Raw genomic sequence first — 19,788 nt, 5'->3', positions numbered from 1 at the left:
CAAACTCCGTTTCACCTCACGATGTACCGGAACGAATGTTGTGACCCGTCTTGGCCGATCCAGAGCCCTCCGCATGGCATCAAATTCGTGTAACACCTGTTACACGGGCCCGTACAACCGCTATTGAGTCAAAATGACAGATGACTTGATAGCGAACGATTGTAACTACCGTATTTCCTCACATAATGAATGCACTCGCATAATGAACGCACCCCCCACGACGGGTACAAATATTTGGACTTTTTTTTTCCCTCGTGCAATCAACGCACTTTCAATTTTCGGCTCCGCGAGTCTCGCATTGCATCCAATTTAGCTAGCCACTAAGCCAATTTTCTTTTGCAGCCAAGCGGTCAGGCCAAACCAAGCCAAGTCGCTCTCATAATGGCCGCAAATGCTTAGTTGCAGAAGTGACCAACCGTAAACCCGAGCAGTGCGCACACTTGACGAAGCTTGGGTCGAGGAATTGCCCAGCCCCAGACATTCTCTGCCTATCGAATGCATTGATGTCAACAAACACGCCGTCGTCTGTGGTTTGCTTAAGGACAGCGAAATTGTGAAAGTGGTTAGGTGTAAATTCACATACTTTAAGTAAATCCATGCATTTAATCGGTAACAGAACGGCGCAGCGAGGTGCACGCGTTGGGTGTGTCTGGTAAGAGCAGTCTCCGTAAACGAAACTTGATCTGTGGGAGCGGGCCTTGGGGGTCGGCGGTTGGACTTCGTAAGAGTTCTCATACGCGTAGTCGCGAATTATACCTGAGCGCACCACCGAATACTAGACACATATATCACCTAAGAACAGTCATGTTGCTTTCCATGCTGAGTGAGCTTCATAGAGCGCTTTCCTTTCGGCAAAAGGCATGCCTAGAGCGCCCTAAAAAGGTTTGCAATTTATAAAGCATGGTTACTGTGGCGTGCCCCCAACCAGCGGAGACGTGCCACAGTACCTTGCCGTGTCATATTGGCACCTAATGTGACATTTGCACGAAGAGTGCAAATGCAAAAATTTTACCCAGCGTAATGTCAATTTTTTTAGAAAAAAGTGTGTTCATTATGCGAGCAAATACGGTATGCAGCGGCGTCAACTGCCGTTGAGTCGCAGACGACGGTTGAACTCAATGGAGATCATTAGAGAGTTTTAGTAATACGTATAGCAGCAAACGTAAGCCCCCTACGTTAGTGTTAACGCTGCGTCCTCCATACTGTGCATGAGCCAAACGTACGTACTGCAGCAAGCTATGCGTACGTACGCTCGCTATCGCTTTTTGCGAGCGTACGTAGCGGTCCCCTGCGTACCATTCTCGTTGCTCTCGCCACGCACGGGAAAGCGCGAGACTTCTCCAGTTTGAAAAATAGCGGCGGTGAGGCAAACCAGTCGAAGTGCTACGCGCGTTGTACGGGTTCGCTTCACCATCGAAGGTGACCTCAACCTTGTGGAAGAAAGAGAAAGAAGAAGAGAAAAAGGGCGAGGCTCGTGGCGGGTGAGGATAAGCGGAGTTCGGAGATGGAGACAGACGAAAGAGCCGGTGCCGAGCAAGGCCTCCAACTGAAGACCCGGACCACTAGACAGCCTTGGCCCTCCTCTTCATCAGACTCTGAACTTAAGTACAGATAAAACCTTTTCCCAATAGTAGCGCTTCCCCGTGTGACTTCCTCGAAGCGAGTGGAACTCGGCTTGATCGGGCAGTATTGGCAGGCGATACACAACCTCCTAAAAAAAAATCAGTGCGACGAACCCTTTCGAGCGCCCACAAAGACTGGTGTCGGTAGCCAAGAACGTTGGCGATGCCGTCGAACCCAAAAAGGTGTTTTTTTGCAGTCGGTACGCGAGCGGTGCAACATATTGCTTGCATACTTCCAAGCAAATGACGAGGCCAACATAAGATAGTAGGAATCCCACAACACACTGAAGCGAACCATAGATCGAACTGCTGGTCGCACAGCCCTACAAAAAAGACATAAAACGTTCACAACAGGCAACTGGAAAGAGAATCACGCACTTCGTAGCAAAGCGAAAAGATTCCCAGTGTTAAATTGGCTTTACCGAATACCCGCCTTGGATTGTTTGAGGCAGTTCGTAAGAGCACATCTAGATGGCGCTGCAAGTCTTTACGTATCGTTACGTATGCATCTGCCTTCCGCTATACTAAAAGTGCACGTTCAATGTGCTCCGTAACGTTAAGTTGACAGCTAGTGTGCGTTGTACGCAGTGCTGACGTAAGGGTCTTTACGCTATTCTAAAACTCTCTATTTACTTCAGTTTAAATGAATGGAGTTCCACCAACCGAGTTCAAGATGGCAGCGCCTGCAGCATCATCAATGACAAATGTTCCGTCACGGTATCGCCCCGTATAATCAGCCAATCCAGTGTGGCCTCCGTTGCTATGCGTCCTGTACAGAACCTTGTTTCTGACATCGCTCACGCTACATTTGGAGCTATACTGTTTCCTAAAATGCCTCGAATGTCGTGCAAATATGTCAGTCTGTATAGCATAAATTTGGCTTCGCTCGATAGATTTTCCATGCTCAGCTACTGAAACAAAGTAACCTGTACTACGAAAAACTTTGCCAGTCCTGTGGACTTCGTTATAAAGGCATTTGACTGTAACTAAACAGGAGAGTTGACGTAACAAATAAACCTATAGAGCAGTTCATACAAATATTTTAACAATACTGGAGTATCCTTGCTAAATCTCAAATTCGAAAAAAAATATGGTCAGAATATTGCGGCCCACTATATATACAGCTTTATTCAGAAATCGTGTCACATTCTGCTCTAGGAAAATGCTTTCCCCTTAGTACACCGATGCACTGCGGCAAAACAAGGTACGAAAAATTGTAATGTCCATTTTGCCGAAAAACAGTGCGACCTCGACGAGGACAAAAAGACAAAGAGAACACAAGACAAGCTTTGTTCTCTTCGTCTTTTTGTCCTCGTCCCAGTTACGCTGTTTTTCAACATGAATCCTTACCAACTTGCCCAGTTATCTATCCTTATCAAGTCCATTTTGCACTTGTCACTTCACTGCAACACACCAGTGCATGGTGAGAAACGCACTCAACAAAGCTAACAAACCTGTCAAAACGGATCACGCATACGAGAAATATTGGGAAACTGCCGAGTTCGGCCAGTGTTTGATAGAGAAGAAATCAAGTAGTACATTATTTGACGCAATAATCAGAAGTTCTGAAAATTTCCGCAAGTCTACCATAACAATCTGGCCGTGTAGTGAGGCTTGAGCTATTATATTTTCAGTATCAATTAAGTCACATTGACTTTTGGTGCAATGTTAAAGCAAATTCCTAAAATTTCGTCAAAATGTAGCAGGATGTAGCGAGGTAAGCACTTTGGTGCAGCAATTACATCACTGTGAGCATCGTCAAATGCTCAGTCTCCACCGAAATGTGACGTACTAGTCGGGACCAGGTGCCGAAATTTCAAAAATAACCGTATCCTATTAAAAAGTTATATGTAATTTCCCTAAACTCTCAATGGGAAAATGTAGTTTCCTCTTGGTAGTTTGCACCCTTCAGCCCCACGCTTTCGTGGACGTCGTCGGCCATCATGTTACCATCAAAAAATTTCCAAAAATCGCTCACAACTCTTTAATAAGACAACGGTATGTTTCGAAACCTCGGCATCTCAAAGTTGCGAGGCATCTCATCTCGCAAATATTTAATAAGGCAACGGTATGTCTCGAAACCTCGGCATCATCGGATTGCTAGTGCTACACTTTGTCAGAAACTGAGCGTTTAACAATGTATAATTTATTCTTTAACTTAAAAAAAATTAATTGTTTTTAGGGGAAATCTTGTATAAATTATGTGACAGTGTGACATCACTGAGGCTAGATACACGGATTCAAAAAACCCCAAGACTGGCCTTAGCTATGCACGCGTTCAAAACTAAAACCTCACCCGAGCATCGCTGCACCCCAACGGACAGGTCGCTGCCGTCCCTGTGCACAACACCGGCGCGCACCGGGCCAAAGCGCCCCTGTCCCAGCGTGGTGTCCCGCACCAGCAGCTGAGGGCGCGGCACCTGCCAGAACATGGCGCGCAGCTGGCCGTAGAAGGCACCCAGGTCGGCGCCCTCGCCCAACTGGAGGGCTCCAGCGCAGAAGGGGCCGTCCTCCTGCGAGCGTCGGGGAGCGAACAGCGGCGTCTGTGGCCGAAGGAACGCCGGCGGGAGACGGAGCGTTACTGCCCGGGCATGCAAGGCTTAGCGGGAGAAACGTGCCACCATGGCCACGAGAATGTGCAAAACGTCGGTCTCAAAACTGAGAGGGGTGGCCTCTGTGTAGACCCTTTCCGAAATCCGGCGCCATTTAGTGGCTCAAATGTTGGACTGACTTTTTAGTCCTAATGGTGGCGAAAATGTTGCACTTTGTTAAGCACTGCGACTTTTATACACGGCGCGACGCTGTTAGCTCGAAGATGCGATCACCGGAATTTTATGCTTTTCTCTTCAAACTGAACAGCTGCCCTAGGAGCCACTATTGTGGCGGAAACTCCTTAATTAATAAAAGCAATACCCTTAAGCAGTAATGTTTGTCGCCTATCAGTATTTTGCGAATAGAATTCAGAAAACTGCCAATGTTGCGTTCATGCTAACAGTGTCATGCACTGTACGTCAACGGCAGACAAGAACATAGTCTTCGCCTTACGGTTCTTCCTCGATTCGCTTTAGTTTCGACGGTGACGGAGAAACTGCTGCTCGTTACGAAGCACTGACCCGAGTAAATGTTCAAAATTGTTGATGACATTCGAGGGGCCTGTGAGTAGAGCATCAGTCAACTGATTGACTCGATGCGAGTCTGAAATAAACGCTGGCATGGTACTTATATCCAATTTCTGCGTCATATATAGGGCTAATGGCTAGAACATCCAGGCTCTCTATTACTCGCTCTGGTACACGTCTTCAACTTGTTCCTTCCTCAGCCATTAAAATGCCACCATTAGCATGGCACAGACGCCACAGTCGGACTGAATTTCATAAAGGGCCTACAAGGAGCCACAACGCTAGCGTCAGACTTTGGCTGACTAGCCATCGTGATAAACTTTCACGATTGTGAAGCGTGAAACAGGCACTGGTTTTTGTTGGTGCAAGTTAATTCCTGCGTTTGAGCCAAACCCGAGCTTTCCATGGTTACTTGTTCACATCTTTTCAGTTTCAAGACATGTTTTAGACGTGCAGGTTTCTAAACTGCGGTTAGTCGATGACTCGATTTTAAAGGGACCATGAAATGACTTTTTTACTTTTTCCAGATAACTTTTACATTAAACCGTTAATGTTCACTGAATGCCGAACAGGCATCCGTTTTCGTCTCGGTTTATTAACTTCTACGCAAAAAATTAATGAAATATCGACTTTTTCTTGACCGCAAAACAAGCCGTGACGTACGCTGTTTCCGGAACCGGAAGTTCTCTCGGCAGTAGGAGATGGGAGCGTTAGCGGCGACGAGTTGGGGTGCGCCGGTAGGTTTTACTGCGCCGATGTCACCAACGTATTTTCTGATTCGGCGCCTCTCATCGCTGCATCGCAGCTGAGCGAAATTCAATGAGATATGTTGCGCTACAGCGACAGCATGGGGCTCGGTGAAGACTCCAGAAGTCAACCCAACTGTCATTGTTGGTAAAAGGCGGCCAGTGTCAGTCGTTTGCAAAGCGACGTAGATGGAAACAAATTGCCGCGGCGATTTTTCGCGGTCTCGGAGATGCAGGAACGAGCCAACGCTAAAAAAGATACGTTTGAACAACGAGTGTCAGCAAGAGCCACGTAAATACCTGTTCACACTCGGAGCGGACGCGCGCGTTTGATGGAAGTGTTGTATTCGCGCTGTTGGTAAGCGCTTCGGGACCGATCTTTTACGATTGCAACTCGATACTGAAGCGACACTCGGCAAAGAAAGGTTGGACCGGTATTGCACTTATACCTCCCACGAACTGTTACAGCTCGGCAGTGACGTGCAGTCTGTCAGAATAAAAATGGCATACCAATAACAAAGTGACCGTGTTACGAAGGTAATCCATACAGCGTTTATTTCAGCTCTATATCACACAAAACAAGAAGAGAGAATCGACGAGGGTCCCTTTTCGACGAGTGTTCGTCAACACTGCCTCGGAAAACAAGGGGAAGAGATTGACCTCACCTCTTAACCTAAATTGAGGTCAGCGATCAAACTATAATACGGGAAGGGTCCACAAGGGTAGCGCGGGCATATTCCATTGGAAGTGTCTATTCTGCCGGCAGCCGGCACAATAACCGGGGGGAAAAAGTGCCGGCAGTAGTCGCCTATTGGGTCTCGTATAAAAGGGATTGTAAACACGCCTATTCTAAGCTGTGGATTAGCTCAGTGGGTAAGATGTGCGCCTCATACACAGCAAGATCTTAGTTCAATCCCCTGAGAAAAAAATTTTTTTTTTTCTTCGGAATTTTGTTTTTTGTTGAGGTATTAGGCGATATTTACGACATCTCTCTTTTAGAATTAACACTGAAAAAAGAACACACAAAAAAAAAAAAGAAAACACGAATGTTGTTGACGAAACACTTCCTTTTTGGGGGTGAATGGAGGACAGCGGGGCTTGGGCCGGCCGGCACGCCGCCGCAATGCGGTGGTACTGGTCGGCCAAATAGGTCAATATATTTCTAATGAGCCGCTAAAGGAGGGGGAGGGGGGGGTGCTACGTTAACGAGCTCCCCACTGATAAAGGCGCCGGAGGTGACTGCCGGTAGAATTTCGGAAAAATTATTCTGCCGGCTGCCGGCAGAATAGACACTGCCTATTCCATTCAGCACGCCAGCCGGTCGTAGGCAGACAGACGGTCTTGCGACGAAGCAACGCTGCGCCGAGTCGGAGTGCCTGCTAGGCCTATATTCTGAGAGCTTCGTCGGAGCGGGATTCGCGGCTGTTGTCGCTCTTCTCGGGTGTTTGTGGATCCAGCGTTCTTGTTCGTCGTGGTCTGTTTTAAGTACATTTTTTTCTTGCTGCTTGAAGTCGGCACGCGCGAGCTGAACACGTAGAAAAATAAACATTCAGTCAGTCAGAGTTTTGAGAGGAAGGAAACCAAAGGAAATAACTGTTCTGAAGTCGGCCCTGCCCCACTGCGCACGCGCAGTAGTTGCTTCGTTTACCACACGATAGATGGCGCTTGGCTCTCAGCATTATCAAATTTGGCAATTTTCGCCACACATCTCTAATTATGCTACAAAATGTGGATCTGAATATTATTTAACAAAACTTTTAGGAAACATTCGCCGGCTATTTATTGTTTACGATCGCGGTGCTGGTGAGGTAGGCTCTTACCCAATAGGCGACGTGGATTCGGCTGACGTGCTCCGTTTCTGCGGATGCATCGTAGTGAAAAGGCAGAGCTTTCGAAGGAAAGAAGTCGCAAAAGAGTCCAGTTTTCTTTTAAAAGTTCTATAGCAAATAATTTTTTTTGGCTCCCTAGTTTTGTGTTTTTGTGTTTCTTTTCACACCTTTTACGACGTGCAGTGGATGAAATTCGATTTTAAAATCATTTCATGGTCCCTTTAACACTGTTCCTGGAATGCGTCTTCGACTGGTGTATTTAACGTCTTATACCGCCCGCGCATTAACAGTGGTCGGTCCCGAAGGGACAACAGAATGTGTCGCAGGAATCGACGTGTCACGCTGTCAGACGTCGCAATCCTGACGGTTGGCCGTAAAATTCCGGAAAGAAAGACAAGCGAACACGAGAGCCGCTGTCGTCCCAGCATCCCAAATTCTGGATTGCTGAAGCTGCAGTGAGCTATTATGCTGGAAATAGGGTTGCCGCCTGCCCGGTGTTTCACTGGCACTGTCAGTTTTATGAGTAAAAGGCCGATTACCGGTATGTATCTAAAACCGGCCCTGATTTGCCGTTTCTTTTTTTTTTAACTGCCCAAGTACCAATTCCTTTTTTTTTTTAAGGGGTAGTTTGGGTATAGGCATATGCATAGTACTCTATTTTTAAGCTAGTTTTGTAAACACTGTCTTGGTACGTGGAATTGTTTTTTAGCTACAAAGAAGACATCCTTTTCGTAAAAGTCTGGTGCGTTTACTGTTCAGTGTAGCACATATAGAGACTTTCGATTTACCAAAGGAGATCGAGAGAATGGCGAGCAAGATATCACTTTGAATCCGAGGACACAGTTATTTCGTAATTCATGATGCGAGAGGTATGAAAACATGCTCGTGTTACATTAATTCACGAGTGATCAAAAGCTTTCAAGCTCATGCCGGTGCTCGTGGTCTGCACCCGTGTTCATTAGCAGAACCTTTGGAACCATCAATTTTTAAAAAAGATAAATTTACGCTCGAAACCTGCGTGCTGAGCATCATGCTCAGTGTCTTCGAGATGTTTTTACTCAAAGCATTATTTAGTTCTTAGCCATTTCTACGTAAACTCCAGTAACCGGTTCTCCACCTGCTGCACAGGATGAATAGAGGTACGAGATTTATTTTTGGCGCTTTAGTTTTGACTAAATCGTATGCATCTATGTATGTTATTGAGTTCAGTGTTGTGTATTTGTGTACTTACATGTGCTATGATGTATTAACAGATCCGCATTAATTTATTTCATTTTAGGAAGCTTGTATCAAAATAAATTGAGTCTGTGTATTAATTAGGACTACCATTTCTGCGTCTTTCTTTTTACCAGTTCAATCTCGCATAATTACACTACCCCCCCCCCCCCCCCCCCCCCCCCCTTCGGGGATGGCCGGTTTTTTCTTCGAGGAAAGGTGGCAATCCTAGCTGGAGAGCAACTTCTATCTGAATGGGCACCTGACGAAACTGCCCCCCCCCCCCCCCCCCCCCCCCCCCCCCCCCTGTTGTGTCACCGCCAGGATTGCGGCGTGATGTCAGCAGGCAAGAACACAAGCGTGACATCAGCAGGAAGAAATTGAGGACACGATAAAAGTCGGAGATGCGTTCCTGGGGTCACAGTTGTTATACTCTCCTGCATGTCCCCTCAAAACAAAAAGCATGCAGCAAGGTGCACAAGCACCCAAAGAAAACGAAATGACCAAACTCTCACGAGTGGCACTAAGATGCATTCGCGTTAAGAGTGATCGAGACTGCATTCTGCGGCAATGCAATTCGAACGAGCAGTTAGTGCAGCCTCGGACAATCCGAAGCCATGCGCAGCAGCAAAGCAAACTAGCAACGACACATGTGACCTTTCCCCAATGCAGACATTTCCAACTGTGGTAAGTGTTGTACTCCTCAAAAGAAAAATTCCAAAAGGAATGACCATTAATGGACGTTTAACTGTTGGAATAAATGGCGGGTGGCTGTACATATAGGTTCTGTCATTGACACTTTGGACTGCCAGAACTGTTAAATTTAGAATCTATTAAGTCCTTTATTATGAATATACGGTAAAAGAAAAGCCAAATTGCACTTAATTTAGAAAGGTAACAAAATTCAGGTTGTTTTACTGAAATTATAAAGACTTTCTGTGGAACCAGTTTCTTCAGTGTCTGCTCTTGAACCAACCTGAGCAGAGATGATGAGCTCAGTATTGCCACCATAACGAAAACTCGGGAATGAGGAAAACGCCGACAAAGAGCACGAGACAAGAGTGACAGAGTCAAATGCCAATTTGAGACTTAGCCCTGGTCATTTTGTGTTTTCTGCTACCTTCTCATCAGCACCGAATTTCGGCTGCATCATTTTAAGAGTGGCTCACCAGCAACTTCTGCCGTTTTGTAAGTGACTAAAGTCCCCCCCCGAGTTGATAGCGTAAAAAAGTTATGTCCCTTTTCCATAGTTCCCTTCTTCGGCTGCCTTCTAAAACGGGGAGCGGAGAAACACAAAATAATTTTTTCCCTCGCACAAGGCTGACTCTACACGTCGGTCTTTAAAGGGCAAGGACCACTGACAGACAAAAGACTAATTTTGATAATTTGCTAATTAAAATGTAAATATAAGACATTTTGACATTGAAAGTCACGAAAGCAAGCCATATTTATGTTTCAAGAGCCATTCTCAAGAATAACAATTTTTAGCCTTCTCGTCGCTAGCGGGAAGGATTGATGTACCGAGAATAGATTATAAAACAATGGCTTTTTGCCGCAACAGTGCTCCTAAACAAAAATTTTTTTTTTTTTTTTATGTGCCTAGGAATTTAAATTTTTTTTTTTTTTTTTTTCTTGCATTCTTTCCCAGAAACCCACACTCACGAAATTCGAGTATGTACTGTAAACAACTTATTTTTTGCGGGCTCAATATTTCGCAATTTATGTCAAAGTTGAAGTTTTGGAATAATTCATGGGTTCTAATTTTCGCGACATGTTGGGATCTCAATATAGATTCCAATCTGTTTACATTTTACCGGAATTGCTTGTGGGACCTATTTTTTGCAAATTGTAGGTGATTCGCGAATTTTGCGAAAGTTAGGTCCTCGTGAAAATTAAGTCGTTTACAGTATGAGAAATGCATAACCTAAAAACACCTTTGTGCAGTTTTATTGGACTCTGTTGATTTATATGTATATTTTCTTTACAACTTAAGAGCACTCATGATCACATCGTGGAATAAGTAAGATTCTACTAGAGAGAATAGAGTCAATAAATAGCTACAGTTTTTTGTGTCAGCGTTTCACATTCCAATTTTCTTCCGTGCGTCACCCTTTTGGCACTCGGTGCAGCGCAAACTTCGACGAAGCTTCAATGTCTTGCGTACTTTGTGTGCGCACATGCAGTTAAAGTGTGCTGGAGTTCGGGCATTCGAAAGACGCACCCCGCTGTTCTCAGTATGGCGACGGCTCCGGGCGGGGAGACTCACCGTCTCGGGGTCAGGCGGCGGGTGGCACTGGAGGATCATCTCCTCCGAGCGCCGCTTCTTCTTGCCGTAGTGGCGCCGCAGCAGCAGGTAGGCCACCACGAAAGCCGCCAGCAGAAAGGTGCACACACCCACCGCCACCGAGAGCAGCGACACCAGGGCTGCCCTCGTGGGCGGCCCTAGAAAGGAGTTGCCGTTTCGCGAGAGGGTCGGCGGTTGCGACGACACGACGCGAAGTTACATCGTAAAGGTCAGTCGACACGTATGCGTCCGAGTGCGCTCAAATGCATTGCATTCTCCCGTAACCGCTTACGACGAGAGAACACTACAGTTTGTTTCACCTTAAGCCAAGACGCAGTCAACGCCACCAAACAGACAGGGTCAAAAGCGTACCATCACGTTGTTGATGTTTATATATATGTTCTATCGTCGCCGAACCAATCGTTAACAAAAAAGGCACAGTGACTTGCACTTTCAAAGCCGCTCGATTGGTCCCGCTACCTTGTAGCATTGGCTGTATCTGGACTAGCCGAAACTAAGTATAATGCGCCTATATTTCGAAGCACTTCCAACCGCTCAATCGGGGTCATGCGGCTTGTAAGTCGCGCTTGCAATATGAGCTGCAGGGAGGTGACGAAGGCGTCGATCGTCTGCAAGCGTTTCCGCCTCCTCACCTGGTTTCTTCCTTGCCACGCGACAACGCAACGCACGCACACTTGCGACCTATCTGCCCAAGAGGTGTTTGCCATTAAATTGCAAACATACTCCGTGGTTTGAGTTGTTTTCCCGTTTAAATCTAGGCTCTCTAGAGCAGATGTCCTCAAAATTTTTTTTATCTCGAGGAATGTCTGTTTGCCTCGAATGATGGCCAAACAACCCCTCCCGGTCTTGGCATGGATGCAATAAAGCGGTGGAGAAGCTTACAGACCTCATAAGCAATAATGTGCGTACCATGGAGTGCTCTGTTTAGACTTATGTATGAGCAAGTGGCTCAGATCCGCTCAAATAGTGCATAAACTGGAGGAGCACTTTACTTAGGGGCAGTGGCAGTCGAGGAAGTTTGGGAGCTCGAGGAAACCGTCAAGGTTCTCTAGGCTACCCCTCGGCTCCTAGGAACCTACTGTAAAATACCGTGGAAGTGTGCACCTCCGTTTAAGTGTCCACTATTAACATTTCACTAACTTGGGGATTCTGCAAATGATACGTTAAGTGCCCGATTTGACTGGACAAGCACCCATGTCTAGATTAACCCGGTTTTCAGTAAAAGGAAGGGGGGTGCTCCCCGGGTATTTTACGGTAGTTTGAGAACTCGTGATCTATAGGGCATACTGGCACACTGGCGTCATATATCGCATAGTCCTGGAACATTTTTGACCCCATTCTGACGCAGTTATGTCGGATCACGCTACGTCAGATAGCATGGTGTCCCGTAACTAATGTAACGAGTCCACACTGGAACACAAAAACATCACATGATGCTGCATCATGTGATCGGTGTCACATGACAGTAGTCATGCTGACGACTTCATATGACACCATAACGTGATGTCATGCGACATGGTCACATGCTTGGTGTCACGTGACAACAGTCACATCACTGACATCCCTCGAAACGTTACACGTTTGGCTGTTCAAGAAAAACTGTCCTTGCTGCTTACCCCGAGGCGGTTCTCCCGTCATGACCTGCTCCTCTGCGCCACCTGCGCTGGCGTCGGGTGCCACGACAGAGTAGGCATACTTTGTTATCTGAAAGACACAGATATTGCCACAGGGCGTTATTTCTCAAGCGACACAGGCGCCCGGTGATTGTCGCCTTCGCCAATCGCCGACACCAGCATGAGTGACACGCAGTAAATGGTGACGTTTGTTTTCAGGGATTTAAAGTCAGGTCCGCTGAAAATCGCCAAGCACTTGGATTTTCTGCCCGACAGCTTCAAGAAAGGGGGTGTTCTTGGGCAACTGAAAGATGAGTGAGTGTGCAGGCGAGCTGACGAGTACTTAACATGACTAAACCTGAGATACGGAAAGAGGATGAAGGCACGTCCAAAGAAGGACACCCATTGTCTCTGGCCGAGCTCCGTGTCAGAGATGGTGAGCATGTGTGTGTCCTTTTTATGCGTCTTCTTCCTCTTTTTGTGTCTATGATTTAGATTTTGTGAGTGTTTCGCACATGACACATAAGAGCCAATCACGGAGATTCATTGAAGGAGTACAGTGAATGACAAAGCATGGACAACAACTGAATTCTGAATTCCCGTAAAGAAGAAGTGCATTTCGATCCGAAGCAAGCAAATGTCGTGCCCAGCAACTGCAGCTTGCTGGCTTAACAGAAACCATTAGCTAAACTTCACACAGTTACGGGTGTTCTTCTCTAAATCACGATGACAAGCTCCCAGACGCTCCTCAAGACGGGCAGCTCTTCGTAAAAATCTGTGAGTGCACGCAAGAAAATACGGCAATCAATTATGCTTTCTCTGTAGCACCTGGAACGTATACCCAAGTGGAAGGGGTGGACTTACCAATGGTCAGTGTAGGTAGCTGCCTAGGGTGGCAGATTTTGAGGGGTGTCAAATTTCGTAGGTTGGCTACAGCAATGTCAACCCTTTCAAAACGAACCGCGTGGACATGGCTTGGTGCAAATGGAACTCCTTTTAGAATCTCGGGAAATTAGACTGCACAATTAGATACATACACAGGTTTTCAACAACCCAAAAGGGGGTGCTTTCGAAGCCTGTCAAGGGCAGCAGAAGGCTAAGTCTGGCATTGCCAAGCAGTGCATTTCGCGCCTACTCATTAATGGACCCTCGATTTTCATCCGACGTCCGCGTACCGGAGCGCGGGCAGACGCGGGCACGTGCTTACCCCGTTGAGGGTGCTGGCGACACCCTGGATGGGGAGGTACTTTTCCCCGGGCAGCAGGGGGGCGTTGAAGAAGCCACCGTGGGAGCTGCCAGCCCCCAGTACAAACTCCCGGCCCCCGTGGTCGGGCCCCAGCTCGGCCGCCAGGTAGAAGGGCGTGCCGGCCTCCGAGGCCTCCTTGTGGCCCACCAGCCTCTCGGGCTTGAAGGACATCAGGCTGCTCTCCTCAAAGGCAATCAGGCGGTAGCCCCTGCGCCGGAGAGAGGGGCATTGCAGCCGGCACTCGCAATGCTACACCCCGTTTCGGGCAGGGCATGCCAAAAGACGTCCGTTCGCACACGAGAGATGGAAGGCGTGAAAAAAGAGGAGCCCCGGGGGAATACATGGTGCAGTCGCAGCAATGACTGCGACGTCTTGTCGGACCCTAATGTATCCGATGTACCTTGCATGTTACGTGGAGGAACCGTCATCGACGTCTGCTTGGAGAGTGGACACTTATCTATAACTATAAATCTATCTAAATAGATGTAGTTATAACATCCTCCATCTAGATAGATTTATAGCTTAGTTGACATCATGCAATGATTTCTTTAGAATTTGGATAGAATTAATTTCTATAGATTTCCTACAAACTCGACTTCTGTAAGATTTCTAAAAGTAATTTATAGGATTTGTAAAAAATTCTATACAATATTTTGCGTGACATCACGACACTAAGTGACATTGTTGACGTCATGTGAAACCATGATGTCACATGACACCCTCATGTAAGATGACATCACGATGTCATGTAAAGGCCTGTCCAAACAGGCTACTACAAAAATCGTCAGGCCACACAACTCCTGCAAAAATCGTCAAAACTGAAGCGTCCAGTAGTCAGTCGTATGTGTGTTTGGACACCGGCCAAGCCAAATTCACGAAATTCCTCATCGCCCCCTCCACTTTTCTTTGAAGTCGGTGCTCGTCAGACTTGACGTCACACGCCACCTGCCAATGGTGTGCCTGCTGCCTGTCTCTCCCGCGGCTCACGAAGTCGCCGACGATAGACCCTCTCCTACCCCTCAACTTTCACTACAATGCCTACACACACACACAAGTCGCCGACCTCGCTATTGCCGTCGCCTCGGCAGGAAGGCCAAACAGGTCCGGCTTCGGGTGGATTTGGGAGATTCCTGCGTCGAAGCGTGCGTCTCGGCCACCCCAACTCAGCTTTCTTTGTCAAAATCAATGTTCGTAGCTCGAAACCAGGTTGACAGTTCGCAAGCACTTCGGCAGCCGGGAGTTTGGACGCCAAGACGATGGCAATGTTCGCATTCTCTCCTGCTTTTTGCCGGTACTTGTATGACCAACCACGAGGATCACGACATCCGTTGGCATGAACCACGGGAACTCGTGACGCAATTCGTCGCCATTTCTACGGATAGGCCGGATAGGACAGTAGACACACCGGTTAAGAAGTGTTCCAAGCACCATGGTTCGAGCCGGCATTACAGGACGTCGGACACCAAAAGTAAGTGAAATGAGATGTGAGCCAAGCACCCTCAAGCTGGCCAAAGTTTCGTCCAAGCGGGGACTACCAAAGGCTCGCAGAGGAACCAAACGGGGAACAAAGTCCCGTTTGGTTCCTCCGTCCAAGACACTCACGTGATCGGGCCCTTGGTGCTAGTTCCTCGAGCCACGCGCACGACCATCCTGGGCCCGTCCCTGGACAGCACCTCGACCGGCGGAGGGCGGTCAGGCTCTGCAAAAGGTGCGGTCGCGCTTTGTACCCCCCTTTAATAAAGTAGAAAGTTGGGCTAGCTGGTTTTGGTTCTATCCGTGTGTCTCTTCCCTTTATGTCCTTTTGCGCTGTGTATTTTTCATTATGTACCCACCTGCCAAACGACCAGGGAAACAGAGGAGTTGCTCCTGCCACACGCTTTTGCAGAGTGCAATGTCGCTGCTCCGGGTAATCTCACACAAAAGAATGTAACGGTGGCCTATGTAACTGTTGGACCGTGCAAGGTATTGCACACACAACATTAACATTATGGCCGAAGGCTGCAGCGGTCAAGGAAGTGCCGTTGGAGGTCCTTGGTGTGTGCTGCTGTGGCTGCACAAGCTCACTGAATTTATTGTTCCAATGTTGTTGACATCATGACTAGGCCGTAGACTTTCTGCTATTAACCAAAAAAAAATGCCAATAAACGACTGTCGGTGACTAACATAGGAAATTGGTGAAAACCGCAAAAAGATCTATTGGCGCGAAAAATATGAAATCCGAAAAACACCGATATCTAAAAATTTTGGTTCCAGCTATAACTGTTTTTATCGAAAACCTCCCCTCTTAGACTTGAAATGCTAGTTCATCGTACAATATTTTTCCATCAATATTCAAAATTTTTAATGTCCGTCCAAAACAAATCCCCAAAATATATGCCGATATTTGAAGGAAGAATTTAATAACTAAACACCAGAAAACTTCCACCGATTTCTCTTATAAATAAACGCTGGATATATATCCACCAATTGTAACCTCTTTGCCTTTTCCCCAGGTGTATTCTGGGTATCCTATACAATGCTAGTAGACTGCTACAAGCACAAAGGACAAGGAAAGTGCTAAACTTGACCAAACTATCACTGCGGGGTAAAAGGAAGGGGTGGAGGTGACCGTGGAAATCCGTTTAAAAAGACACTAAACTAAAAAAAAAAAATTTGTGTTCAGGTATTAAAATTACAAATAAGCTTTCACAAAAAAAAAAAAATTAATTTTAGCGCCAAAATTACACTTTAAGACTTATCCGAGAAATTCCGAATTATGCTTCTACTTTGAGTTGATGTGCCGTGACAGAAGCACACTTTGGAATTCATCTTCACTCAATATGTGTCCCGCTGTGTGGGTGCTGCCGTCATGGAGGCTTCCCAACTGCTGGCTGCAAAATCCACCAAAGCTGCTTCGACACCAGATGGATCACGGCTGGCGACAGTATGACATTTCTACGACATCATCAGGCAGAAATCGACGGACCGCTTTTTAGGACGTCGTAAACATGCAGGTCAGAGACAGGTTTCAGGCACCATATTGGTACTGAAGACATGCTGCGAGTGCAAAACAGACACCACTACCATCTACCCGATGCAGTCGCCGAACAGATGCAACACGGCCGTGGCCATGGCCACAGTTTATTTTTATATTTATTGAACATATCCTGAGGGCATTGTAGAGAAAAAGAGCAGAAAGAAAAACGGATAGTAAAACTGTAATGTATTAACAATATTAATAATATAACAAAAACAGCAATCAAACAGGTCATGGATCATTGCAAAAATAGTTAGCGATACCATTTGGAAACAGGCTAAGGGATAGTAGCAATCATAACAAGGAAATGGTCCCATTCTTGTGCTGTGCAAGAAAGAGTGAAAGGCTGTTGTCCACGAGCTAGGGACTCCAACTTTATGCTGATGATCAACATGAGATAAGATATAAAAAGGGACCGTTATTATTTGATAGCGTAAGGTGGGATTATGAAAATAAAGATTATGAAGTAAACGTTTGCGATAAATTTTACAGCGGAAAAGAAAAGAGGTGGTGAAGATAAGTTAATTTTCATCGATGCAACATTTGCAGTGTGATGATAAAATGGAACGAGCCAATCTATTCTGGATGGTCTCTAATAGAGTGACGAGAATGTCACAACCGAGATCCCAAATTGAGGCTACATTTTCTAGCTTAGGTCCGATTAATGCCTCATAAAGAACCAATTTAAGTAACACAGGTGCCAATCAGAAGCTGTGGCCGTGGCCGCGGCAGGAAGCGCATACCTCCAACCTGAGTCCAGGCAAAGATGGAAGTTGTCTCCGAGGGCCCGTCCGAGGTCTCGGCCCACACGCTGACGTTGTAGAGGGTGCCAGCGCTCAGCCCGAACAGCTCGGCACGGCTGGCATCTGTGTACTTCCACTCGAGGGGACCGCCCAGGTGGGGTGCATAGTTCTTCAGCGGCACCGCACGAACCTGGGTTCCCAACGGTATTCGGTCACAAACCGGGTCCCGTGTCTTTGGTATTTGTTGATAACATTCTACAAAGTAACCCCTGAGCCTGTTTTATAAACTGCAAAACCCTGCATTGGAGCTGAAGTTTGGGGAAACCCAGTGACGTGTCCTGCTTCCTTCAACATTACCCATAAAAGCCAGTTCCCTGCCGACAAGGAAAATAGGTCCAGAAAAACACCAAATCTGTGAAAGAAATGGCTGTATAATATGAGAGTGCACGACACTAAAGCATTGACGGGAGAGCGTGCGATAGGAGAGCGTCACGACAGCAGAGCACACGCGCACTAAAGCAGAGTGCCATGACACCAGAGGGCACGACAGGAGAGCGCCGCAACATGAAAGCGCATGTCATCAGAGCGCGCATCACAAAAGCGCATGTGAGCACCTTGGGAATCATCGATATTCGGATCTTCAAACACATGTTTTGACGGAGTAGAAATTTTGACACCAAAGGGAGTTGCATTTTAAAAGCTTGATGTCAATTAATTGGCGGAGTGCAGAGACCTGTGGGAAGTCACTACCGCGCAGTTGTCATCGCTGCCGCTCATAGAGTGCTCCTTTTTAAATTGGTCAATACTTTCGCCCTCGAGACAATTTTACTCGTCATTTTTGTCCTTCAGAAACAAAAAATCAATTCACATATCAATATGGGTGAAAAAAAAAAAACAAATGGGTTTGGTGATTAGCCTTTATTTCAGGAATAAAAATTTTAGTTCTTTACTGAGTAGGGCTACAGGAGACTACTGTGCATGCTGGTGTTACATCATTATCATGTTCAATTCTGGCAAACGTTGGGAAAACATCAAATTTGAAACGCACTAGAAATCAATCTGCTAGTTCCTACGAATATTGGCAAAATATGAAGCTGCACTCACATACTGTGCTGTGCTGGCTTTCGCATAACAGTTAATTCAATGTATAACGACCCAGTTACTACAGAAGCGGATTCAATACTTGAACCTTCTGCCACGGGGAAAGGCACCGTAGTGACTGCATCTGTCGTTCGGCACTCACATGACATGCACTCTCCTGTCACGCGCTCTCAAAATGCCTTCCCCCCAAAAAAAAAAAAAAAAAAAAAAAAAAAAAAAAAAAATAAAAAACCACTGCCCTATTAAAAAAAACAAAAAACAATGGCTTGTAGAGAAAAGAAGAAAAACTTCAGAAAACGTTAAACGCCAGTCATAATACCCCAGTCATAATCAGTCACTCTCTGGCGATTTCATTCATGCACTGTTGTCTAGTAAACAATAGAAGCCTCTATATAAAATCTGCAATATGGCAAAGCCTTTGCCCCCCCACCCTTTGTTAGTTACTAGCTTCATCTTTGGCACTAATTAGTAAGGTGATTTTGTTTCTTGTTTTTCTTTCTGTTTGGCGGTGTTTACTAGGTGACAAACCACGTTGCTTTCTAGATGATTTCTCTTTTTCAACTTTCAAAGGAGGAAATCAATTGCAGCTTTCTTTAGTTTTTGTAATAATAACAACTCCCTTTTCTAAATTGGACCTTTGGTTTTTGGGTTGGGCTGGTGACAAACAAGTTTCGTTAGGTTTTATGCGCATGCGAAGTATCAACCCTTTCGTTTTTCTACATCCAGTGTTCTGTATATTGTGTGCCCTGCTGAAACAAGTATGGGGAATGGGACCTTTGTCGGGTGTTTTTGTTCACCCTATATCCCTGCCACCCCACCAAATGGCTAATAAATACAAATACAAATTACTTTTGTGTTGCAGCGCCCCCCCCTACCAAAGGAAATCTGTAGTATGCGAGACATGAATACTCTCGTGAAAGGAGCATTCAAATTAATGCAAACTGTGCATCAATGCAGCAAAATTGTGAGACGGGTGACCGGGAACATTTTCCTGTGGCACTGAAGAACCCCCATAAATAGAGAGAGGAAGCTTGCCAGACTCACTGTGTACTGAGTGACTTTCGAAGAAGCCACGGGGGTCCAATTTATGTCCACCTGAGTTTCCATCGTCTTCTCCACTTCCACAAGTCTCGGGCCCTTGAGGCAGCAGCCATCTTTAAAAATAAATGTGTTCAAACTTAGAAAAAACTTGGTCAGTCCTGCATGAATTGACGGCACAGTCACAGCCATAGC

The 19,788-nt window shown here is 46.3% G+C and overlaps 1 protein-coding gene across 2 annotated transcripts in view; it reads right to left on the bottom strand.

Annotated features, from left to right (window-relative positions):
* Positions 1-19,788, bottom strand: part of LOC8024579 (putative tyrosine-protein kinase Wsck) — a 54,201-nt gene that overhangs the window by 21,499 nt on the left and 12,914 nt on the right. Inside the window, exons 3-9 of one of the 2 annotated variants that reach the window (XM_029991563.4) lie at positions 19,600-19,709; positions 17,455-17,644; positions 15,298-15,394; positions 13,657-13,903; positions 12,453-12,540; positions 10,798-10,973; positions 3,919-4,165 (exon numbers count right to left, since the gene is read on the bottom strand). In XM_029991563.4, the coding sequence (XP_029847423.2) occupies positions 3,919-4,165; positions 10,798-10,973; positions 12,453-12,540; positions 13,657-13,903; positions 15,298-15,394; positions 17,455-17,644; positions 19,600-19,709 (1,155 nt within the window). The remainder of the gene's footprint in view (positions 1-3,918; positions 4,166-10,797; positions 10,974-12,452; positions 12,541-13,656; positions 13,904-15,297; positions 15,395-17,454; positions 17,645-19,599; positions 19,710-19,788) is intronic. The other variant, XM_029991565.4, reaches the window with a different exon arrangement.

Source organism: Ixodes scapularis, unplaced genomic scaffold (assembly GCF_016920785.2).
Source record: "Ixodes scapularis isolate PalLabHiFi unplaced genomic scaffold, ASM1692078v2 ptg000340l_1___fragment_2___debris__unscaffolded, whole genome shotgun sequence".
NCBI classification, from domain to species: Eukaryota; Metazoa; Arthropoda; class Arachnida; order Ixodida; family Ixodidae; genus Ixodes; species Ixodes scapularis.
The sequence above is the reverse complement of the archived record's forward strand: the minus strand, read 5'-3'. Positions and strand labels throughout refer to the sequence as shown.